General features: G+C 32.6%; 2 protein-coding genes across 5 annotated transcripts in view; both read left to right on the plus strand.

The window, feature by feature from the left end:
• The window catches only part of LOC126709776 (methanol O-anthraniloyltransferase-like), a 57,887-nt gene extending 52,622 nt beyond the window's left edge, over positions 1-5,265 (plus strand). The window contains exons 1-2 of one of the 2 annotated variants that reach the window (XM_050410113.1): positions 1,870-2,382; positions 4,150-5,265. In XM_050410113.1, the coding sequence (XP_050266070.1) occupies positions 1,930-2,382; positions 4,150-5,079 (1,383 nt within the window). In that variant the 5' untranslated portion in view covers positions 1,870-1,929 and the 3' untranslated portion in view covers positions 5,080-5,265. Of the gene's footprint in view, positions 1-1,869; positions 2,383-4,149 lie in introns of those variants that run through there. The other variant, XM_050410114.1, reaches the window with a different exon arrangement.
• Positions 5,266-15,444: 10,179 nt separating this feature from the next.
• Positions 15,445-25,516, plus strand: LOC126708685 (rop guanine nucleotide exchange factor 14). 3 transcript variants are annotated; one of them, XM_050408551.1, is made up of 8 exons: positions 15,445-15,780; positions 17,776-17,887; positions 21,775-22,164; positions 22,760-22,914; positions 23,003-23,077; positions 23,170-23,439; positions 24,335-24,682; positions 24,971-25,516. In XM_050408551.1, the coding sequence occupies exons 2-8, from the start codon at positions 17,812-17,814 to the stop codon at positions 25,343-25,345; spliced, it is 1,689 nt and encodes a 562-aa protein (XP_050264508.1). In that variant the 5' UTR covers positions 15,445-15,780; positions 17,776-17,811; the 3' UTR covers positions 25,346-25,516. The 3 variants fall into 3 exon arrangements, with proteins under 3 accessions (XP_050264508.1, XP_050264506.1, XP_050264507.1); XM_050408549.1 differs by having other exon boundaries at positions 15,446-15,780; positions 17,690-17,887; XM_050408550.1 differs by lacking the exon at positions 15,445-15,780 and adding an exon at positions 16,586-16,681 and having other exon boundaries at positions 17,690-17,887.
• Positions 25,517-26,908: the final 1,392 nt, after the last annotated feature.

The following is a 26,908-nucleotide window of genomic DNA, read 5'->3' on the forward strand; positions in this document are numbered from 1 at the left end:
TAGATTCTTAGAATTTTGCACTCATTAAGTCACTTGACACAAAAATTAAAAAACTTAAGTAGACACATGGCACAAGCTTAAGTGGATAATTATGATGTAGTTCCCACATAAATTTAGATTAATAACGCACAATTGGATTTTAATTTCAAAATCTAATTCAATTTTCTCTAAACTTTACATATATATATATAGATGACTTATAAATTTTTTTTTTGAAGAGACATTCTGCCATATATATCATTAAGTGAAAGTGGAATCCACATACAAAGCCTCAACTGCTGGTGGAGGGGGGTCCACATAAAAATATTTGAACTTTTTTTAGTTATATGATTGTGTTTTATATGGTTTATTATATTAGACTCTTCGTTTTCTACACTAAATTAACTAATTAATTTAGCACAAAAATTTGAAAATTTAGATTATATGGGACACGTGGCACAAAAAATTAACTCTAATTGAAATTCAATTTTAACACTAAATTAACTCATTTGGTACAGAATTCTAAAATTTAGATTAGATGAGACATATGACGCAAAATTAGACTTTAATTGATTTCCAATTTGAAATTTAATTGAATTTTCTCTCCCCTTTATCTATATTATTATATATATAGATTGGTCGGTTGCCAATTGATTCAACAGTTTCCTTTACAACGTTAGACTTTGTACGAGGAATATTTTGGATATTTTTGCCTGTCAGTTTCTCACGAAAACATTTGTTAAACATGAATTTCATGTTGCTTTGGAAGAAAGGAGAGAAAGAGACATAGAAAAAAAAAAAGCATGTGGGTTAAACTGGATTTCTTTGTGGTTGAGCTTAATATTTATAGCCAAATTTGTGTGGCGCCAAATCTTTCTACTAGTATTTGACGTGTGAAAGAAGTTGCTGCACGTATTATCTATCCTATATCCTAAACAAAAATAAAAATCTCTGTTAGGTGCAATTGGTGTTGGAAGCAGCAGCACCACAAAACTTTTTTATTTCAAAATTGTTCGATATTGAAATGCCAAAAAAAAAAAAAAAAAAACCGATGGATATAAAGGAAAATTCCTCTTTTCCATTGTACGGATCTGAGTGTTTCCAATTTTTTTTTAAAGATAGATATATATAAAATTTTAAATTATTATGTATACATTTTTTTTTTTCAGGTCAAATTATGGATCAAAATTTAATTTTATTAGTATAAAAAAATTTCTAAGTGTTCCCAAAATATTTTTTTAAAGGTAAATAAATATAAAATTTTAAATTATTATATATAAAATTTGATTTTTTTCCAAGTTAGCAGGTGGTCCTGCGACCACCCTAGCCATAAGGTGGCCGTCCAAGCTCAATACTTATTGCTTGTTTGGATTGCACTTATTCACGTTGCGTTTTTCTCCTTCACGTTTTCTCCTTTTTTTTTTCTTTTTTTTTTTAATTACCTGAGGTTGGTTTCACATGGGGGACAAACCTGCCAGTGGGTCCCGTGCACAGTACACGGGACCCATTAGCACTTGGACGGCCACATATTAGTCTGAAATGGCACTGTTTGTGGGTCCCGTGCACTGTTCACGGGACCCACAAACATCTTTTTTTTATCCAAATTTTAATTAAAAATAGGTTCCACGGTACTATTCACACATTTAAAAATTATTTTGCTACAGTGTTTTCAGTTTTCAGTTTTCAGTTTCAGCAAAAATAAATTGTATCCAAACAGACCCTTATTCCTCACATGTAATTTATGTTTTTTGGTCCCAACCATGTGGCATACTTTTGTTTGACGTAAGAGCTTTTGCTTTCACTGTTTTTTTTTTCTCTGCTGAATAGCTTTTACTTTCGATTGTAATACAAGAAAACAAATGGATGGATATAAATATAAGATGACCCTCGTCCACTTTCACTTCATATATTTTCTGTTTCTTTTACTTGTTCCTTTTGCACCCACAAAAAATGTCTATGCCACCTTCTTCCCCTCTAGTATTCTCAGTGAGGCATTGCGAGCCGGAGTTAATTGTGCCTGCAGAACCAACACCTTATGAGTTAAAGCAACTATCAGACATAGATGACCAAGAAGGCCTTCGTTTTCAGATTCCATTTATAATGTTTTACTCAAACAGTAATCCATTGATGGTTCATAAAGACCCCATGAAAGTCATCAAAGCAGCTCTAGCTAAAGCACTAGTGTATTATTACCCTTTTGCAGGTAGGCTTAGGGAAGGACGTAACCGGAAACTTATGGTGGATTGCACCGGAGAAGGAATCTTGTTCGTTGAAGCTGATGCGGACATCACACTGGAGCAGCTTGGTGACACAATACAACCACCATGCCCATATATTGATGAGCTTCTTCGAGATGTTCCTGGCTCTAATGGTATAATTGGATGCCCTTTGCTACTCATTCAGGTATACATATGTTAAAGTCGTCGCTAAATTCCCCCCACTCCAAGTTATAAATTAATAACATAGATTCTGAATTCGAAGGTTAATTTTAATATAGTGGGCTGGTGAAATCATTGTTAGAGCCTAAATCAAAGTTGTTAATACCGTACTCAATGTCATTTTAGTTTAATCCGAAGAACTACCCTGTTTGGTTTACATCTCACCCATATCTCATAATTCATATCTCAATTTTTATAACTCACAATTCATAAACTCATTCTCATAACTCTTAATTCCTGAACTCAACTCCAATTTTTGTTTGACACTTGATATTTCCTTTGTTTTTGGTTTGTAAAAAGTAAAGTATAACTCAGTTGGTGGGGTCCTTGGTATAGTACCCTTCTCTTGAGCAATGAATACCATCCGACTTGATGAGACAATTCATTACATATGGGTTCCATTTTGTATGTGTTATTACTAATGTTATGAATACCGTTTTAGAATTATCCGCTAATATATATATATATATATAATTACAATTATTTTGACATTAACTAATAAACTCAATAGAGAGATTTTTGAAAAGAAATCTTAATCAACTTATCCAAGTAGTTAGATGGTTTTTAAAAAATAGTTAGATGGTTTTAAAAAAATAAATAAATAAATTAGAATAATTGGGTTTTTTTTTTTGTAAATAAACATGGATGTTGGGCATTGTAAAATATGAAGCTTCCAAGAAATTACCAACCCCACGTGATTGTCTTTTCACAATGACTTCCTATTTCTACTTTTTATACCATTTCATCTTTTTTTTACTTATTACTTGGATTATGTGGTCAACTCAATAAAGCAAATAAAACACTACCCCTTACTTTGCTAAAAGTCTGAAACGCCATCTCAAGTTCACTTCTCAAAGATTTTCTCAGCTGGGTTCTAGTGGAGTTTTTGCAAAGACATGGGTTCTAACTTCTAAGAGGAAGCATACAACCATACATAAATGATAAATCTCATTACCGTGAGCTTTTCTTGATTTTTTTTCTCTTTCTTATCTTCTTTTTCCTTTTGTTTTTTTCTCTTGATTTTTTTCTTCTCATCTTCTCATCCTTCCTTTTATTTTTCCCCCTCACCGTGGCTCATAAGATTTTTCCTTGTATTCTTTCAATTTTTTTCACATGAAACTCATTTCGGCCGAATCCATAATTTCGGCCAGTATTTCCCGAAATCACCCGAAACGGTCAGAACACCTCGGAATGACCCGAAATTTGTTCCAAGGTGGAACAAGGGGGTATACCATTCTGTTTTACTTGCTGGAATGGTATTTTCCAACCATTCCAACTGGAACGGAATGGAACAGAATTAATAACAATGATTATTACTATTTTGCCTCTTAACTCAATTTTTTAAAATCTGAAAACTCATAAAACTTGATTAAATATCTCATCACTCATTCTCACTTTTTTGAGTATTGAGAGATGAGAATTGAGATTAAAAATCAAGGTAAACAAGAAAATCACTGGTGGAGCTCACAAATTTTGAGTAATAAGTGATGAAAATTGAAAATTAAGTGATGAAAATGGCTAAATTAAACACCCCTTAAATCTTTCATTTCTAGTTAATACTCCATTTTATTTTTGGGGCACTAATAATATTTTTGTTAATTTTAAATTATTTGTAGGGTTTTTGTAGTAAAATTTGTAATAGCTAACATTTATTTAATATGTTGTTTAAGGGGCACCTTTTCTGGATTTGTCCTCTTCTTGGTATCCTAAACTTTCATATAACGACTTGCAGGTGACCCGTTTGACATGCGGAGGATTCATCTTTGCGGTACGACTAAACCACACTATCAGTGATTCACTTGGATTGGTGCAATTCCTCAACACTGTTGCAGAGATTGCAAGGGGTTCATGTGTACCATCGAAACAACCGGTATGGCAAAGACATATCTTAAATGCACGAGACCCACCAAGAATTACTTGTATACATCACGAGTACGAGATGGTGAATAACAACAAAAGCACAACAATAATAGAGAACAGCAACATGGTCCATTGCTCTTTCTTTTTTGGTCCAAAAGAGATGAGATCGATACGGAAGCATCTTCCGCCACAACTTCAGACATGCTCTACCTTTGAGACACTCTCTGCTTTTTTATGGAAATGCCGCACGATCGCGCTTGAGTTTGATCCAAATGATGTTGTTCGTTTATCATGCTTTATCAATTTGCGTGGTAAGCAACGCATGAAATTGCAAGTGCCTAATGGATATTATGGGAATGCATTTGCATTCCCGACTGTACTTTCCAAGGCTGAATTACTATGTAAAAATCCATTAGGATATGCACTAGAGTTGGTCAAAAAGACAAAGGCAGAAATGAGCGAAGAGTACATAAGGTCAGTGGCGGATCTTATGGTGATCAAAGGACGTCCTCCTTATATAACAGCTGGGAACTTTCTTGTTGCTGATACAACACAAGTTGGGTTTTCAGGGATCGATTTTGGGTGGGGGAAGCCAGTTTATGGGGGTCCTAGCGGGGCCATACCATTTGTTAGCTTCTATGCAAGGTTCAAAAACAACAAAGGTGAAGATGGGGTTGTAGTACCAATACGGTTGCCTCTCCCTGCAATGGAAAGGTTTCAACTAGAGTTGTTGAAGATAACTCAGGAGCCAGTTGATCAATCCTATGGCATAATGCCAACAAAAATTACGTCCATGCTCTAAAGTGACATGAGTATTGTTAGGTTTTAAATTGTTTAGCTAAATTCCGATATCAAAATAAAATGTTTTAAAGGTTGTAATTGTTGGGAAAATGGTTTTTCCCAAGTGTTTGGTGGCTATTTTTAAGCCAAATTAAATGTGAGACTCTCGTGTCCTTTAAGGTGGATCTAAAACAGGATGTGTTCTCCTTCGTATGACAGAGCAGAACATAACCTTTTACTTTAATATTTTTATATTAGAATATAGCTATAATACTTTTTAACAAAATAAAAATATTTAAAAATATTTTTATAATTGTTCCTGTTGGCATGAAATAATCAATTAAGTTGGGAAATGATTAAAAATATAATTAGAAATTAGGAAATTTGGGTTGGATATTTAGAAAAGAAGATGAAAAAATATAAAGAATTAAATAGAAAACTGCACACATATGAGCTTTAAGAAGCATTTTGACATAAGATCTGTTGCAGCTTTAATAAGCTTTTACTCTTTTTTTTTTTTTTCATAAGTAGAAAAAATGAAATATACTAATTAATTAAGAACGTTCTCTATATTTAATATAGCTATTCTCATTAAATTCTCTATATTTTATTTACCCTTTCCCATTAGGCCAAATGTGCTGGCATGTTCTGGAGATGATGCATTAATTAAATCTTTTTTTTAAAGATAATTATAATACGTTGTTAACCTACCGTTCAAACCCTTTTCTCCCAATCCCCTAGGCACTTTGTATATGGAGAGGTGTCAATTCAGCTACAAAACCTTTGGCGATGCATTAATTAAATCCTTTGAGATTACCTCCAAAAGCTAAAAATATTTCTATCACAAACACATAACTATAAATAATAAAGAGTGAAATTATGAACTTAATGCTAAATTAATCGATTTGAAGTTAATGTCTGACATATTAATTAGGAGTATTTCAAATCTTTTCTTTTGTTGAAATCGTATATTGTCCAAATTTTGTAATTTCATATATTTTGTGTGATGTGCTATCTACCGGATAGATCCTACACATGTTGTAGTTAGAAATTCATATACATCGAAATTGTCTGTGCAAGATGGTTATAATGGAAGCGACCATGCATGGGATTGATTTGAATTTGGTTTTTGTAACAAATTGATTTCCTTAATTCGAATAGTTATTGCCCTTTTCTAATCCCAAATCTGTCAGGAGAAAGATTTGAGTTAGCCACATTTAAGAAATTTTAATAAATCATAGAGTGACCACTTTTGGGAGGAAAATTTCATAATAACTAGTGTAGATAGATTAATCTAGCTATACTAAAAAATTTCAAGTTAATTGGATAAAGATAGGTCAAAAAAAAAAAAAAAAAAAAAAGATGGCATACTGTTAATTTAATCTGAAATAATGGAAAACCTAAAACCTTGTGAAATTTGTTATAAGCTTTTGTTGATTGGAATTGATTTAATGTAAGAATTTTTTATATGTATATTACTTATTTGAAAGAATTTTTTATATGTATATTACTTATTTGAATTTTATTATGGCCATATCCTATTCTATAGTACCTAAAAGGATGTTTGCCTTGTTTTATTTTATGGTATTCCCATATTTTATGAATGATTTATATACATATATATATATATAATATTCAAATGATTTGCTTGTTTATTAAGTACACACAGTTGGGAGTTGTATTTGAATTTGACCCAAGCTATAGGAACAGCCGTAGGTTATTCCATTTATACTACATTTGTCTTGAAGTAAAATATTTTTTGTAAAATATTTTCTTATTTTTAGGTGTTTGTTTACATGTAAAATGCGGTCAAATTTATAAAATATTTTCTCTTGACCGTAAAATTATTTGTAAAAAGCTGTAGAACATTTTACCTTTAAAAACTAATTAGTAAAACATTTTATAAAAATACACAGTGGCCCTCCCCCAATCTAGTGATTAGGCCACTTGTCTGGCGGCCAGCGTTAGTGGTTCGATCGTCGGAGCCACCCGTCCAGTCGATCTGGCAATCGAAATCACTAGTTTGACGACCAATACTAGCGGTTTGGTCTCAAACACTGGCTACTTTGGTGGTTGAGCCTCTAATTTTGGTAGTTTGTACTTGAAAAATTTTACACATCACACCAAATAGTTAAAAATATTTTATTGAAGATATTTTCTTTTGAAATAAATAGTGTTAGAATCAATTTAGATTAGAGAATCTAGAGGAGACATGTGGCCATTTAAGTGCCCATGTTTCCTCTAGTGAACCAAAGCATTGATGTAAGCTAAGTCCTTATACAATTGATTTGTTCCCAAGATTAAGGCCCTGTTTGGTAGAGTTGTTAATCAACACATTTTCAGTTTTTAAATAACATTACATGTATTTCCACACCTTTTTTCATCCACACATATTTCAAAAAAATACAAACAATATTACTCAAACTTCTCTACCAAACGTCCCTAAATATATTTGAACCATTCTTTTCCAAACTTGACACCACTTGCAGTGGGTTCCAACTGGCATATGGCAAAACTTGAAATATATGGGGATTTGCCCAGCCGTGCTTGGTGAAACACGTGGGCCTTATTTGTTGGATGGGCTTTGCCTTACTTTCCCCCTTAGGCTTTTATCTGTGATGTGCCTCATTTGGGCCTACACACGTTAGAAAAGAATAATAATGGATTTAAGTGTTAATAGATTTCTACCATTTCAGTCCAAAAAAGTGTTCATAGATATAATTTTGAAGATAATGGCCATGGGTTCTTTGATAATATTTATAGGGATAGATTCCATCGACAATTAATTTTTCATGGGCTTAAATCATAGACTTTAATAAATAATTTGCTACAGGTTTGAACCATAGGCTTCAATAATGGGCTTGAATCCATTTGGTAAATAATTTGCCACGGGCTTTTAACTATGCATAGTGTGACATGATCATTGAGTAATGGGTTTTATAATATTGTGTCATGATCTTTGACTCATGGTTTTTATAATAATGAATTAATGATGTGCCATGATCTTTGAGTCATGAGCTTTGTAATAATAGTGAAAACAAAATAAGGTGAGGTATGAGAATTTGGGTTTTTGCATGGATGGGTTTTTCTTGTGGACCAATTTTATAATGGAATCATATAGCTAGAGCTAGAGTTACGAAATCTCAAATAAAACAAAATAGTAACAGTAATAAACAACTACCATAGAGCTAGAGCTAGAGTTACATGATATCAAATCTAAGATGTTAACGGTATAGTAGACAAGTAAGTTGATGCCAAGTGTCTCTATAATTAAATGGGCTTCAATTTGTGCTAAGTGTCATCCCTTCTCATTTGTAAAATTTTGAATATATATAGTGTAGGAGCAAGAAATTAACCCATAGCTTAATCACTCGCTTAAAATCACAATTAATTTATACTATGGATTCAAATCAATCCACAATGGGAAATTTGAAGAATTAGATAACTCTCTCTCTCTCTCTCTCTTATAAAAATATGTCAAAAGTTTGGTTCACTTAATTTTCTTCTCCAGCATGTGCCTTAGTAGGTGTTGTCCTGATGTAATTGGGCAACCTTTTGTCCCATTAGGCTCTTTTTTTTTTAAGGTTATGATGAATAAAGACTTTTGAGGCTTCTAGTCTTATTATGATAAGTTATTTGTTGCATTAAATGCAATTATGTTAAGTGGTATCTTCTTGATTTATCAAGAAGATACGAAGAGAGAGACCTCGAATACTTCTCGAATACCTTGAAAAGGGTCTTCGATAGCTTGGGGCACGGGTTGAAGTGGGTGATATAGTCCATGGGCTTTTACCTCAGGCAACTCTAGTGGTTCGTTCATGATTGGACTAATAAGAGTCATGAGCCTTGTTAGATCAAATTCCAAGGTTAAGGGTCTTATGGTTGTTCATGATGACCTCTTGTTTTAACTTTGGTTCATGCTTCAAGGTATGCGCGTCAGTAGCAAGGCCCCGTATCTCGAAATGGTATTTTCTAGGCCCATTCCGATCTAAGGCCCAATGCTTACTTGGGTTTTAAGTGCTACTTTCCTACATATAGTACTTCCAATTTATTTAAAAATATTTTAAGTCCATCTAAAATTACTTAATCTAAAACCACTTCTAGCTCATTCTATTTAGGTTTTATTTGAAAATTATTTCCAATCTATTTAAAACCTATATTTTCTTAGTAAAAGTTATTATTAATTCAAGAATATTATGTTTTAGAATTTAATTTTTTGTATCTTATTTTAAAAATGCACGCATGAAATAAATTTATTCATCACAATAACCAAAATTAAGTTAAGAAGTAAAATAATTTTTTTTTTCTAAAATAAAATACACAGGTATGAACAATTTGCATTACTAAAGAATATTCTTACAATGCATTTTTAAGAGTTAACAACATATATAGTGACTATATTTAGTGTCCGTTTGGGAACAACTTATTTAGCTGAAAGTGTAGAAAAAAAGTTAAAAAAAAATAAGTTTAATAATACAGTGGGATTCATGAATAATATCAAAAAGTGTAATAAGACCCATGAATAGTAGCAAAAATAAGCTAAAATCAACAATAAGCTACAACTTTAAGCACTTCCCAAACGCACACTTAGTTTATGTAGGAATTATAAAATGAATCTAATTGCATATTTAGCTCATGTAGGAATTAAGTGAGGTCCAGTGGGATTGGGACATGTGACATGTGGAAAAATTGCCCCTTAACAGAAAATAATGACGTAATTCTCTCAATGCACCCAATAATTTCATGTTATTTGCTTAGAGAATTTGTCTTTCTATTCATTTTCATTTATTTTTTCTTTTATATCATGTCAATTGAGTTTATCTTGAATTATGCATTATTACTATATTTTATTTTGACATCGTTACTATTTAACAAAAACATCATGTAGCCACCCTCAAATCAAGGAGAGAGAAACTTAAGATAGCATTATGAGATCATCCTCTTGCAATACATAAAAACTACACATATAAAATTGATATGTATATAATATGAGAGAGTTTCAACCTATGTCATCTACTTTTGAAGATAGTTTTTTATCTTTAGACCAAGACATCAATCGGTTTTTGGTATAGACAGAGATTGAACCTCAAATCTCTTATTTAAACTAACTGGAAGTCTTATAACACTGCTTCATAAAATATTGTTCCCAAACCTAGAGCTGTAGAGACCAAGTTTCAAAATACAAACAACTACCTTGGAAAAGGGCAACAAAGGAGAGCCACAAAAAGTTGTTCTACCTTTCTATTCCCTTCCAATTTAGAAACCCAAAAACAAGGAAGTAGTGCCATACTCGATTATAGAGATGCCCCCTATATAACGAGATGAAAACAAATGGGTGATAGTGGGTAGGGCTTGTATTTTTGCACTTTTCTGAGCTTTCTTGTGTAGCAAATGAAATGAGACAAGCAATAGAAGGTGGCAAAGGCAGTGCAAAAGGTGCGAATTTCAAAAGGGGACAAAATGGAAACAGCCGCTCCTACAATCTTGATTCCCCTAACGCATAACAGCTGCAAGCAATGATGAGTACCGAGCGTCAAGAAGCGACAATTGACAGCCCCCCCCCCCACTCTCTACCGGCGCTTTTCTTGGAACGAGGCAGAGGCATAACACACACTCTTCCTCGTGTGATTTATGTAACGTCCTTCTTCTTTCAAATTTTTTAAATAAAAGGTAATGATCTTTTTTGATGAACATAAAAGGTAATGATCTTTTACATTATTCTTACTTTCCAGAATATACAATATTATAGATTTTTACAATAAACTCTATTTTGTGTAAATTCCAATGCATTACAACTTAAATAATAATAAGCTTTGCTCAATATTTTATTCTCATCGAAGCATACTCTTATTCTTATGTTTTTAAGATAAAAATACAAACATAAAAAGAGAAAAAATTATTGTGTACTAGTATACTTCTTCCCTTATATATAACAATGAACTCCATAATAGGTGGGATCTACTCCTTTGTAAGAATGATGAAATATGCTTCTAAAGTACATAATAATAATCACAACAAAAAGGGCTTGTCCTTCTTTTTAATTAAGATTGATACAGCTACAATAGGTTGAACAAAGCCGAGCATAGCATAGGATGAAGGATGAACTTCGGGTCTGTGCTTTGACTTTTGAATTATGAGCTCTTCTGAAAATGCGAAGCCATGCTAAGACACAACACTTAATTAATTAATTCTTATAAAAAAAGTAATTAATTATATTAATTAAATATAAATAATTTTTAAAAATTGGGTCCCTACGGTAGATTTTACAACCCAAAAATTTTGTGTTTATTTTAGGTTTTAAAAATAAGTAACAACCATAAATAAAAATTTATATATATATATATATATATAAAAATTAAATAAAAAAAAAGCACATCTAAAATTCATTTAAATGTAACAATAGATAGTCATGAAGTACAATGATACTCAGAAAATTCATTAGCAATTTACAAGATGGCATATCATGTTTCGGGTGTATATATCTAACTTTCTCATAATATGTGAGACCCACACTCTGTTTAGGGTCTCACATGTTGTGAGAGGCAGGGTGTATACACCCAAAACATAATATCCTTTTGCATAGTCTAAATTGAATGCACTAAGATAGATTGATTGAAGCCTAATTGTCTGGAAACCAGATAAGGCATTAAGGGGTATAAACTTCGACCCCTGATTGTACTAGCCAATCATAATTAAATATAAATTGAAGAATGCTAGCTCACATAGGCCTGAGTGATTTCATATGGTAGTGGAAGAGAGATTTATAAATTCCTTTGAGCAGAACTTTATCTCAGCAATAGGCCTAAGGCTTCAACCGGCCTTATTCTTTTGTGGTTAGAAAACTCTTCCAAAAACTTCTTGAAGGTGGAAATTTGACCTCTAACAAATCAAAGTGTTCATTTATAGCTTGCCATTCCACTCCTCATGGGAAGGAGCTTATTTAGGAAGGTAAGCATAAATCCAAAGCTGGATGAACCATGTTGATGGTCATTTTCACTGAGAAATTCACAAGCCTAGTGCAAGTAAGCCTAACTCTCTTTGGACTCGTTATACAAAATCCAAGCCTAAGTGAATCTTTAATGTATTGGTGGCAACTCGTTATTGTACTTAGAACCTATTACAGGCAATGGGACAAGCTATAAGCAAGGTTTTTAGACTCGGACTGTTCATTGAACCGTAAAAGGGAGAGGTTCAAGGTTTTTGAAGTCGAACCGAGGTCGAACCGGGGTCGAACCGTGATGACGTCATAATTAATTTAATAATTAATTAAAGCCTAAATATGGATATTAAATTTATAAAACTAGCAAAATTGACAATATATCTATATATGTGAGGGAAATTTAATGATTTTCAAGTATATATTTAATAATTAAATAAGAAAGTTAATAAAATAAAATAATAACCATGAAAACATTAAAATTTATGATTAATTTTTGAAGTAAAATTGAATATCTTTGAAGGATTTTAGTTATAGTTTTTTTTTTTTTTAAATTCCTTGTAAGAGATTGATAATTTAATTAAGTAGAATAAAATTGTGTTAAGTTGTTTTTATAAAAAAATAAAAAAAAATAAATAAATAAAGCTAAGGGGTTCACGGTTCTTGCCATGGTTCTTATGGTCCAACCCTGGTTTTAGGGGTCCATGGAATTAACAAAAAATCTGATTCTTTATGCTTAAAAAATAGATTTTCATCCCAGTTCCTGGTTTTCACAGTCCAACCTCCCAGTCTAATCCGGGTCTGAAAACCTTGACTATAAGTTGATGGGATAAGCTTCAAAGAGCTTTAGTCTGAAATGAAGCTTAAGGTCCCTCACTAACTACCAACAAGGGGTAGCATAGGCTAAAGAACAAGTGAGTGTGTGATTGGACCACATTAGGAGAGTCCTTCTTAGATTTAGTGTATGGACACATAGTAGGTTGCATGGCTCATTTTCTTTTTGGAGAGTATGCCTTGATCGAGTGGACCATTAAGGCAAAGGGTTTGGGAGCTGTCACTTGGTTTAGGTATAAAAACCAACTTAGGCCCCTTGCAGAGGCCTATGCACCAAACTTTGGGTCTGAAGTTAAGGTACAAGATGGGAAGATGTTAGACACCCTAAGCCTACTTGGTCCATAGACCAACCTCCACTCATTTTGTTACACAACCTAGTTCTATCAAGGAATCCTCTAATGGGATATCCTAAACATGCACACACCATATTCATTGTACTCATCACATAACATGTTAGTCACCATCTCTTTTAAACATTCATCACAAACCCATCATACACTTGTCATCTCATTCATCATGCTCATCATGTTTTTCACATAATGCATGATTATGTCACCAAAACGCTTTGGATTTGAGCGATAAGTGTCAAAGTTTTATCTTTTGATTTTATGAGGAAGCTCATGTCATAGTTCAGCCTTGGCTCTCCAATGAGAGAGAGATGATTTTTTAGGGGTAAATGTTAATTTTTTTTATTAAAAAAATTACTATTTTTTTAATCTAATATATTTGTAAATGATGTGATGTGACATGTTTTAATTGGACAAGTTGTAAATATTGGAGCCTTATTTTGCATTTAACAGCCACCTCAATGACCTCATTACTTGGAAGGAATTAAATTCAAATGCTATGTAACATTAGGGTTATGGATCCAAATTAAAAAAATTTAAGGGGAAAATTAAAATTACCTCAAACTTTAAGAGTGTAGATTTCAATTTAGTGAATTAAGTGACTGTGGAGGTAAATTATGAAGACTAATCCCAAATAGCTTAAATTTTATTTTTTATATATTAAAATGCATTAAATTTGAAGGCACAAGATCTACAAATGTTTACTTATGTAGTAATGTAGCAGAGGAAACTCACACAAGCCTATATTAGTCAGACCTAAAGTTGATTAAGATGATATTTTTAAAGTAAGCCTAACTATGTTGTCTCAACCCAAAAAAATTGAGGCCCAAACCTACTACTCCACATTCACAAGTTAGCTTGTAATAAATGTGGGGAGGGGGAATTTGAACTCAAGTTTTCACCATTGTAAATTTCTTTAAGACCTTTTCCCCTCTTTCCCTGTGTGTGTGTTAAAAATGCTTTATATTTTCAAAAGAAAAAACAGTAGGTTAATCCCACATTGGGAAATGAGTATGAGTTAAAGAGATTTAAAGTCTGTGCTGTGTATCCAAGAATTAGGTCATTTTGGATATACACCACTGTAAGTTTATTTCCTTTTCCCCTTTCCCCGTGTGTGTGTGTTAAAAATACTTAGTGTTCTAAAAAAAAAAAAAAGTTATTTCCATAAAAAAGAACTGGAAAATAATATTGAGTTGTAATGTTTTTTTTTAATGGAAAAATTATTGGAATGGATTATACTTAGAGGTGAGCTCATTGAGTCATTGCATAATAGGAAAATGTTAAATCTATTATAATTTTAGTAAAATTTTTTTAAAAAAATAGATGCAACAATGAATGTCATTGGTATCAATTCATCTCCCTCCTCCAATTATCTAATTATAAAATAAAAAGTAATACATATTAAATAAAAGTCTTAATTACTATTTAGTGGTTAATAGCATTTTTTTAGAGAGTTTCAACCTATGACGTTCGCTTTTAATGATAAATCTTTATTATCAGATCAAGCCATTAATTGGTTTTTTGTATAAATAAAAATTAAATCTCAAGTCTCTTATTCAATCATTAAAATTTTTTTAAATTAAACTAACCGGAACCAACTAGTGGTTAATTACATATCAATAATAAAGTCGGTAAAATTTGTAATATAAATAATACATCGTTATGAAGATTGCTAGAATTACAAGTTACTTTTCTATTAGTAAAAATATTATAAAATAATTTATAACTTAGCATTGCTCCATAGCATTATCTATACACAGAACTAATGATTATTTTCTACGAGATTTTAACAAAAAAAGTAATCGGCTTGGTGCTACCCAACATTTTAGTGGGCCCCCAAAAACCCGCTTAAGACAGACGTCCAAGCACCAACTACAGAAAAGCAGTTTCTCAAAAAAAAAAAAAAAAAAAAAACTACAGAAAAGCATTGTATCACATCTGGACCGTCCCATATAAACAGTAACAATGTAGGACCGACATATCAAACGGTTAAGATTGAGTTGAAGCGCGTCCCGTTAATTCAGAGGAGCCTCCAAAGCACTTCACATCCTCTCTCTCTCTCTCTCAGATAATAAATTCTCCTTCTTCAGCAATTGATAAACGAATAACATTAGTGCCACCAAATTTTTCATAACTTTATTATAATTTTACAATATGACAAGTTGAGAGTGATGAAAATAAAATAATCGGTCCATGTAAGTTTATGATTTTATCAAGTAAAGTTGTGACAAAATTATGATAACGTTGAAAAAAACTTTTGTGGTACCTAGACTTACTCTTAATAAATACACCCTTTAATTTCTCTATAGCACACTCTTCTTTCTTGTCTCACCAACCCCATTGTGCTATCTCATCTTCCTCTTCAATAGCCTTCACCACACTTCATTCCATTAACACCCAAAACACATTCTCTCTCTCTCTCTCTCAAACCTCAGCTTCTTCACTCTCTCTGTACTATGTTGTACAACATGCAAATCCTAGTTTAATTATGGGGGAAATGTTTATTCTGATTGAGAATGCTCCAATTGAAGCTGAAGTAGAATGCTTTGCCTTTGCCTTTGCCTTTGCCTAGCTCCTCCTGACCATTGTGCTTCCCTTCACTAAGGTCTGTCTGTTTATCTTATCTGTCTCCATTTTTCATATTCTTTGATTAATATGTTATGTGGGTCTTTTCATTTTTCTCATTTCTCATATGCTTTTCGATAAACCATATTGATATGTATATTGGGTCTTTCTGCTTTCTCATTTCTCTGTTTCTCTATTGCTCCTTTTGGTTGACTGGCTTGTGGTAGCTACTGGCTACTACTGTTCGGTTTCTGTTTTGATTTTTGAACTCTGAAGTGTTTTTTTCTTTTTAAATTTCAAAAGCCAAAACCAATGCTTTTTTTCCCCTGCTTTTAAAAATGCTAATTTGCTGAAAGTATGGCATTTGGGGAGACCAGAAATGCTCCTTTTCAATTTCTTTTCAGATCCCTATTCATTTTCCATCAATCTTGTTTGTTTTGGTTAAAAATTTATTGTGTAGGATGGTGTTGAAATACAAAAAATTTCAGTAAAAAGAGTGATTGAGTGAGCTTTTTTTTGAACTATAAAATTGACTTTTTTTTCTTTCCCCTTAAAAACTAAAACTTTACCTGCAACTTTTTTGTACGCAACAGTTTGAAATTACAGACATTAAAAAGATTATCAGGCTGACAAATGGTAAAGCACTTTTTCGAATTTCTCAAGATTTGACTGTCAGTCCAAAAAGCTTACACAATCGCTCTTTATAACTGAAAATTTTTGTTCAACATCATTCAAGTAACTCTTTATTCCTAATTCAATAACAATAATTCCAGCCTTTATTCTAAAAAAAAAAAAATTCAATAACAATAAATAAAATTGCCTTTTTTTTTAATACAAGTTTTGACTTGGAATCCACGGCTGGGTTGGATAACGGGGAGGGCCGGGTCGGGTTCGGGCATAAAAAGAATCCATCCTGAATCCGATCCGTTGTCATTCTTAATGTAGATATCATGAGCCTTAATATTTTGCACTACTTTTTTTATAATATGACTTGCTTTAATTTGTGCACAATAAAAATAAAATAATATTCAATGATAAATCTACATGAAAACAATGTTGGTTCGATGATAATACACCATAAAAGTAATTACAAAAAAAAATGGTGATTATTTTTTTTTTTTGAGGTTTTAACATTTAGCATTGCTCTTCCTAATTACTTCCTTTTGTTTTACAATGATTTCAACCAAAACAAATTGAGGTTCTTTTTATTTTTAATGTGTTTTTGGCTGCTTAATAAGGATTAGTGCTGGGACCCACCATTGATTATCTCGAGTTAGCAGATTTAATTTTAATTTTTGAAGGGATATTAGAGCTTGGACTCACAACTAAGCTAATTACACAGACCAGACCAGTCAGCGGGTGCCACGTCATCCAAAGTACAAAGTTAGCAGGAAGTCACCAATTACCACGAGTTTGGTCATATACCCCTGGTTGACTTCTGCTGACGTGGCTTTCTTTCACGTTAATCTGTGACTTCTGCTTAAGTTTGTGATGGAGCTGGGACCTTATTGTAAATCTAGTTTGAACCAAAAAGACAAAAAAATGAAGCAATTATCAATTATTTATTTTTTTTTTTTGAAAAGAGCAATTATCAATTGTTGTCAAAAAAAAAAAAAAATTATCAATTATTATTCCTTAAATTTGTTTTTTTTTTGTATTTTTTATTTTTGGTTAACTTATATTATGTGTGAACTGTGAGTCTGTGAACCAGAATGCATAGTTTACCTCAGGACCACCACTAGTGACTCTACTTATTTGGCTTATTAAAATAAGTTTGTGTAGTGTAGAGAATATTATTTATTTTATCAGAAAAAAAAAGGGTTCAAATTATAATGTTGATGGAACATCTCTCATTATGTTGATAAATATATATATAAATATTTTATTTAAGCGAGATTAACATTAACATAATTAAAGTATATAATGTTGCTTGATTGATGTAATTGTAGGGCTGTGGAGCAGTGGGATTGTCTGCTAAATCATATACTAAAGTTTGGTGTTATTTTTATTTATTTATATATTTCCATTCCAAAAGAAAGAGACAGAAAGATTTGAATAGAACTAAAGATTTATGATGATGATGAGAAGAAGGCTCGCTTGCTGCACTCGTGACAGAGATATAAGCCTCGACTTTGACGAGCAAGAAAGTAAGGCACTCATACCATTTTTATTTTTAATTTAAAATTAATATTTTTATTGTTAATTTTATTAATATTAATGCCTATTAATATAACTTAATTTTCCATGATTGATGCTGATTTGTTTCAGTCATGTGGGGCATTGATAGATGACATACTAAAAAGAAAATTTTCAAATCTTTGCCGTCCCCCAAGATTTTTAGACTTTTTTAAGGTCTAATACATACCTACCACATGGGATGAAAAATTGAAAATTGAAAAAGAAGTAATAGATTATTATAGGAGTATAGGGCTTGGACTTGGTCGTATAGGTAACATGATTTTGACCCAAAAAATTAGTTTTTTTTTTTTTTTTTTTTATCAATTTTTATAAATTCGTTTGTGATAATTTGGAAAAAGAATGAAACTAAACTGTACTGAGAAAGTCTAGAAATTAAAAAAAAAAAAAAAAAAAAAATTAACACTTGCTTATATGACAGATTGTTAATAATAGATTAAAAAATTATATTAATAATGAGTTTAGATAAAAATCAGTAAAAATTAATGTGAAAAAAGTCATCAATCTTTTTTGGTTAAAAAAAAAAGCATAGTTGGATTGAGCTACATTCTTTGTTGGGTGATTGTTGAATGGAAGTGCTGGGGGGTTTGATTTGATGGGACGATGGGCGGTTGTGGGGTCTATAATGTGAAGAAATTGGGATATGTGATAGAAAGCCCACCAGTCCTCTATTTAATTTCTCTGTCAGACATTGATGGTGGTGTACCAATAAAATTTTTAAAAAATTTTTATTCTTGAATTTCTTTCCCATTTGGAGTAAAAGATCAAAATTTTTATGAGCTAGGCTTAGATCGAATGTTTCACGTATTTGGATGTATTTAGATTCAATACAATATGAATATATTTTCAAAATTTGTTTTATGTTCACGTTGTGTCAGATCCAATATAATAAAACATTGGACCCCAACTTTGTTGAATTTTCAAACCTTGTTGAGCTATCTAAATATTGATTTTAATATGATTTGATATAAGTTGGTTATAACAATTATGTGGACAAAATGCCAACAGATACCCCCCAACACACACATATATGTATATAACTTTGAAATCCATTTAAAAAAAAAAATTTATATTGGATGAATTATACTTTTCATCCTTAAAATTTAGAGAAAGTTCGATTTTGATCCTTCAAATTTAAAAAGTTTGAATTTGATATTTAATAGATTTTGGTCTTTTAAATTTAAAAATTTTGAATTTAATATCTAATATTTTTAAAACAAACAAATTTGTCATTATTTTTGGGGTTGGTTCAATTTTGGTTGCTTAAATATGAGGTTAGTTTTGATTTTGGTCCTCTAGATATACTTGGTTTGATTTGATCCTTAAAAATATTGGATGTTTTAGCATCTTGTTATTCTTGTCTCTCATCCAAATAGGAAAATAGATGTAGATCAGTATTCAGTAGATGTAGTGCCCAAGTTATTTCATTTTTGAAATTTTAAGTATCAAAATAGAGTATCAAAAATTTTATTTTTTATTTTTATAAAGTGATGGAGATTTTCAATTTCTTAAAAGATAGATCCGCAGAAGTTGCACGGCTCTCACTATTTATTTTGATTGACAATTGTGGACCCTTTAATAATAATATGGTACTACTACTAGGCTAGCATTTATATATTTAATCTACTAGATGAGACAATGATGTAACTTGGTGTGGTCTCAAAAGTCATTGCCTTGATGGCTTGTTTATTCTCTTTTGTATCGGCTTGAACTGTAGAGATTTCTCTCCTATGGTCCAATTCCTTTCCATTTTGTGCTCTTCTTTTATGTGTGTATTATAAGTACAACTGTGCTACCACTTTCTTAACAAACCCTCCAAAATCAAGTCCTTTTCTGATGGTTTCTGGGAAAGTCCCCTCTAGCTGTGGTCCAATCTTTTATGGCCAGGAAGCTTCTGTTTTCAAATTCACAACTCCTTTTTTCCAGGTTGTCATGTGCTTTTACAAAATCTGAAATTTTGTTGATTTTTGAAGACTTCCTTACCACATTTTGGGGCCTATTCTAAAATTTTGTTGCGAGTTTGGTGACTTTGGTCCTTAGATGATGACAATAATTGATAGTGCCTTTTGAGACTTTTTGTTGTGGACTGAAAGAATGGAAAACTAGTCGATCAATAAGTCCAATGACACAACAAATTTCGCATTTTTTTACATGTGATAGATCGTGATTGGTGTGCAATACAAGTGACATCAATGGTCGTCCCAAATGAAAGTGATGGATAAATACAATTTGCTTCCTCAACAAGTTATGAAAAAAATTACAAAATTTGTTAGGTAATTTAGCATTGTTGCCCATTCTGAAATTACTGTTGAACTAGCTGCTGTTCTTTGTTTGGTGTAAATTTGAACTATGTGTTCTTACATGTATGAAACTTTCATATATATTTATTTGGACGGACTCTCATTTGAAATGACATGAGAGTCGAGAGGGGACTATAACACCTAAAAATTTAAATTGGGGCACATGATCCCAACAGATCTGGGACAGTGAGTCAGAAAAAGATAGAAAACAAAAAAAAATTGACTAATGGCACTTAAAAACTTTCATGTGCTCTGATCTATCTCTTGTCCCATAGGGACACATTTGAATGATAACCTGCCTAACTTTCAAGTGTGAACCTCGTGGGGACTATGTCAGCAATATTTGACTCAAATGGTTTCTAGACAGTTTTTAATACACTAATTATATATTTTATCATTTTCCTAGTCAAAACTTGAATTTGTTAACAATTTGTTTTCCCAAACATTTAGATGTGCCTTCGGATAATGGGGGCATAAACGTGAAAACTAGGGGCAGTATAGATGTTACTTCTTGCAAAGGCTTACGACCTGATTAAACCATCGTTTGCCATGATCTCTGAGTGATAGACACATTTTTAGCCAAAACAATAAGGAAGCGGCACAATGAGAAAATCTAATCAATTTTAGAGTAGTTAAACATTACAAGAATGTAAATATTTTGGAATTGAAATTATGTACTGCCTTACTAGGTGTATTATATATATATATATATGAAAGGATACCCTTTTGGGTTTTTATTTATTATTTAATTTTTTATTATTATTACTAATTCAGTCATTCTGTCAAGGGATACCCCAATGGTTCTAGCAAAAAAAAAAGAAAGAACTTTGGAATCTCAACAGAATCATACTAATGGATCAAGAAAAGGTGTCTAGAAGAATTGAAATTTTTGATCCTGATTTGATTCTTTTAAAAGGACAGGGGACCACAGGGAGGGGGGGATGAACCTCTTAGATGCTCATGTTAATTAATATTCTCAAACTCATACGTGTGATCAAAGATAAATTATATAACTCTTTCAGAATTGACTTATCTAAGTCTAAGTAAATATGTAACCTTTTAGATGCTCACGTTAATTTGGTTTCAAGATTCCTACAAATGAAAATTATCTAGCTTTCAGAATTTCCTTATCTAATTGTTTCTTCTGTGCATCTGCTAAGAGTGTAATCAGTACATTTTTATTCAGTGTTAATTAATCCTTCAGATCAGAGTGTTAAGATTGGTATGCATGTTAATAGTTTATATATGATTATGCCTGCAGTAAACAGAGGATCTCAACAATGTTGTTTAGCTTGGAAATGAACATTTAAGTGTATTTATTGGCATTTATAATTTTTTTTAGTATGCCACCTCTACTAGACCCCATTAAGGTGGGAGATTTATGCATAGGGTACAAACTTGTTAGATGGATGAGCACCATATGAATGTTTATACTAGAGAACAGACAAGCATTTTTTATATTCAGTTCTGAGTGTGTCAACCTTGTTAATTTCAATTTGTTCCTGATTTTTGGGTGATTAATGATTGGTATCTTTCAGGAATAATGACATATAATGGCCTTGAGAGTTGCATTATCAACAATCAATCTTATGAAAATGAAAGCAGAACAAGCAGAGGGGATGGATGTCCAACTGACTCTTTGGACGATGATGACTCAAGCTGTTCTTCTAGCAAAGATGCTTTTGGATCATTTTCTTCAAAATGGTTGACAATGAAGAGGGATGAACATGGTTTGGATGAATGGGAGCTCTCAGAAAGCCCCCAACATTTTTATGTCAAAGACAAACCTACTTATCCCCTTCAATTTTCAGATGTGGAGGTAATGAAAGAAAAATTTGCAAAGCTGTTATTGGGTGAAGATATTACTGGAGGATGCAAGGGCCTTGGCACTGCTTTAGCATTGTCTAATGCCATCACAAACCTAGCAGGTATGAAATATACCATTTTCTTATCAGAAAGAATTAATATGATTTGCGTTTTGCCTTGTTATATATTTCTTTGCACTTGCATTTAGTATTTAATCACAAATGTGGCAAACTTATACTGTATTACAATCTTTTCTGTATCATATGGGGATGCCAAGCTCATGGGATTAGAACTCTAAATATACCAGGGAACTGATATTGGAATTAACTGCATATAATCTTTCATCATTTGAAAACATAATGTTCTCATATGTTTTGCAAGAGAAAGTACCAATGAGCAGAGACAATATGTGAATTTTCACTAAATATTGCAAGAATCAAAGAGCCTTTGAATCAGAAACGAAATTTTGTGAAATGAAATTATAAACTCTTTCGCAGTCAAACTCAAGACTTTTCAATAAAGCTAAAATTTTTGGCCTTCTAATATTTTGTATGTGTTATGTGTTTTTAGCCTATATTGCTGGATAGTTTTCTTTTGATTATTAATTTGGGGACCACAGCCTGTTCCTTAGAAAGTTTCTTCTGTTTTCTTAGTGTGACCCTTGAGAACAATTACTACTGTTTTACACTATTTAAAAATATAAAATTGGATTTTCAGCGACAGTTTTTGGAGAGTTGTGGAAGTTGGAACCGCTTACTGAAGAAAGGAAAAGCAAATGGCGAAGAGAAATGGACTGGTTACTTTCCCCCACCAACTATATGGTTGAGTTGGTTCCTGCTAAGCAAAATGGTGCCAATGGCCGGACCTTGGAGGTACTTTTGATTTCAGTCGGATCTAGATGAACAAAGCAGTATTAATATTGATCTATAGTGTAATTTGGATTTGATTTGATCTGTTCAGATAATGACACCAAAAGCCCGTGCTGACATCCACATGAATCTTCCAGCCCTTCAAAAGTTGGACTCTATGCTTATTGTAGGTGATCTCTTTATTCCCTTCAAAATTTTGGAGAACTTTTTATCCGTTATTTTGGCTCATATTAACCTTATTGATTTTTCATCTGACAGGAGATGCTGGATTCAATGGTGAATACTGAGTTTTGGTATGCAGAAGGAGGTAGCCGAGCAGAAGGAAGGAACAACAGTGCACGTCAAAGCAAGAGATGGTGGCTTCCCTCACCTCAAGTACCAACAAAAGGTCTCTCTGACAGTGAAAGGAAGAAGCTGCTTCATCAGGGTAGAGTGGTACATCAAGTATTCAAGGCTGCTAAATCCATCAATGAAAATATTCTGCTTGAAATGCCTGTGCCAAGCGTTATCAAGGACGCTCTTCCCAAGGTAATTTAGTTCTCTCTCAACTAAAGCATTCTCAACTGCATCCTCTCTGATTTTTTAAGGGGGAACTTTCTCTATGTTCAAGTCCAATCCAGATACATATTTTGCAATTTTTCAAGTCCAATCCAGATACATATTTTGCAATTTTTTCTTTCTTGAAGTGCCTCTCACCAGAGGCCAGTTTTGCTTTCTAAAAGTTACAAGTTTGGAGCTTGAACAATTTGCTAAGTTGTGGCCAATAGTAAAAAATTAAAGTGTAAATTGCAAATTACACCCCTAAAATTTTGGGGGATGTGGTTTTTATACCATGTCGTTTCAGAATTTAGATTTTACCCCATAAAATTTGGGGGTGTAAAATCCAAACACCCTCAAACTTTAGGGAATAAAATCCAAACACCCTCAAAATTTATGGAGTAAAATCCAAATTCTAAAACGTTAGGATGTAAAATCCAAATACCCCCAAACTTTAGGAGGTAAATTCCAAATTCTAAAATTTCAGGGCATAAAATCCAAACACTCCCAAACTTTAGGGTGTAATTTGCAATTTACCCAAAAGAAAAAAGGGACAAGTTTCCAAGTTATGCAAATTTGCTTCCATAATGAACTGAAACTTAGTGAAGATTTTGTCTAGAAGCAGACTAGCCTTAAGTTTGATCCATGCCAAAAGGGATTCATACCAAAGTTGAAGAAGGCAAAAAACTTATTTTTTAGTTTCAGCCAAGTAACTTTGACACATGAAGATGAAGTGGGACTAAGTCTGCATGGTGGTCATTTGAAAACTGTCCAGATATTCTAATGATCATTACTGTTTTGTAAACTTACAGATGAATTTTCAATATTATCAATCTTCATTGCATTGTTATAACTTATTGCTACATTTGTTTTTATGTACTCAAAGTCTGGGAAAGCAAGCCTTGGTGAGGAACTCTGCAAAGTCTTGTCTGCAGAATCAAGCTCAGCTGAGGAGATGCTCAATTCCCTCAATTTGAAATCTGAACACAGTGCTCTTGAGTCCATTAACAAGTTGGAAGCTGCTGTATTTGCATGGAAAGAGAAAATTACAGAACAAGCTAGTGGCAAATCTCCAGTTCGAACATCATGGTCCTTCATAAAGGATTCAATGTCTGAGATGGACAAGATGGAGTTGTTGTTGGACAGAGCAGAAGCCCTTCTACATCAGCTTAAGACCAGATATCCAAACCTTCCTCATACATTTCTTGATGTTACAAAAATTCAATATGGCAAGGTGAGTTATTGAGTACTCATTTGTGGACAATCTCTACACTACTAGGTTCTTGCATACCAGAATTATTTCACTGCTATGAGTCCATTGTTTATATTTATTGGTAGTCTTTATAATGGCAATCAAATTTGTGCTAGCTTCCACTGCAGTTGTCTATTTCATTTTACTTTCTTTTGCTAATTCCCCCGCCTCCCCTCCCCATCCCCCCTAGAAGATTATTTTGACATGATTAAACTGTCTTACCAAAAATGACTTATATAAATATGTTTTGGGTCTTTGTCCTTCTTGTAGGATATTGGGCATTCAATTCTGGAAGCGTATTCCCGTGTTCTTGGAAACTTGGCCTATAGAATACTATGTAGGATGCAAGATATTTTGCAGGAAGATGCTTTGAGCAATCCAAATTCACCTGTGGATACGCATTATTTCCCCAGTATAAATCTCTGTGAAACTTCAGCTGTTGGTCTACATGTAAAGCTCTCACTGACTGATGAGATGAACAAGTTATCTGTACATTGCCACTCCAATTCAAGTGGTACTTCTGATTTGGAATTTTCATATAGTGATGCCAAAACAAGTTCTGTGGCTGCAACACCTAGTCGGAGTAGCGTCTGGTGCATCAGCAGAGAGGCTTGTATGAGTGTCTCCCCAAAAAATTCTCCTTGATAAAAAAAGTACGGTTTTCAATATCTCTTTCTGTAAATGAGATTACTATAAGTTTGATGAGATGAAATTTTCTTTGGCCCCCAAAGAATGTATTGCCAGGAATATTTAGCAAAGTATATATATTGTGTATGGTTATGACTAACCAGGAACCACAATTCTTCGATTGAGCAACACTATTGTCTATTGCAAATATTTTTATATTAACACATTTGCTAGCAAAATCCAAACTGATCTAACTCATTTTGACATGCTTAAGTTGCAACATATATCGGTCAGCTGCATCAAGGCCTTGAACTCTGCCGCAAATCAATCCATGGCATTGCAAAGGGCCTGGAGCTACAAATAGGAGGATAGAAACTAATTTCACTGTGGCAAAATGGTATACGGACAAAGCAATTAAATATTGGGAACTAAGTAACGAGCCCCATTTGTTCAAAGGACCAAAAATAATAGGAACGGTATTGTTGCCATTGAGCCAAGTAAACTGGGCTTGCTTGGTCGTAAAGGGTGTTAGAAATGCTACAAATACAACATTTTTCAAAACATTTTTCACTGTTGCTGAAATGATTGACTGCCAATGGTGGCAAAAAAGAGATGAATCCATGTAGAAAGTTGAATCCACAACTCGACTACTCCACCAAATATATGATTTCTAATTGTTGTGAAAAAGGTTGTGTTTGTGGCATTTATGTATATAAAACAGGGCTGCATGGTTATAATAGTTTTTCTATTACCATACAACTTTTGTCACTGCTTGAAGACAAAGGGCGACTGTGATAAACTTGTGCTCATAAACTTTCTCATATTATAAAGGGTGCTCATGTGGCCAGCCATAAGTGAGAAATCCTAAGCAAGAGAAGCCGCAAAGGCAACGCAAAGGTGCGAAGTTCAAAAATCTTCATTCCCTAACGGCTAACAGCTGCAAGCAATGATGAGTACTAGCGTGAAGAAGCGATAATAGTCAATAGAAGAAGAATAGACAGCCCCCTTGGCCCATGAAAAGTGGAATGAGGCAGAACAAATACTTCCTTTTGTGATGTATTTAACATTTTTCTTCCTTCAAAGTTCAAATAAAAAATGACCAATGATCTTGCTATCCTGATTACAATATCAACATGTTTTAACAATTATAATACTGAAAAATTTAAATCCCAAATAACACTACTTTTAGGTAACGTATGAGTGAAGTCCCACATTAAATCATAAATAGATGAATGAGTGATTGATATAATATGATTGAGCTAATACCCATTAAGTTTAGGCCTTTTGAGTTAAGTGTGTCTCTATATGTTATATTATTTTTTTCATCCAAGCATACTCTTATTTTTATGTTAGTTTTAGCAAGTACAACTTTGCTTGTATTCATTTAATATTAAAATACAGCTATGAAAAGAGTAGCTTTTATTTTTTTTCTTCCTTTTTTTTTTTTTTTTTGAAAAAAATTGGCCAACCATAAGATGAACTTTTGGATTGTGAGAATACAAACAAAAGAGACCAGTTAATTTACAATTAAGAATATTCTTAACCCTTATCAAAAAAAAGAAAAAAAAGAATATTCTTAAC

Source organism: Quercus robur, chromosome 12, assembly GCF_932294415.1.
Source record: "Quercus robur chromosome 12, dhQueRobu3.1, whole genome shotgun sequence".
In the NCBI taxonomy this organism is placed as follows: Eukaryota; Viridiplantae; Streptophyta; class Magnoliopsida; order Fagales; family Fagaceae; genus Quercus; species Quercus robur.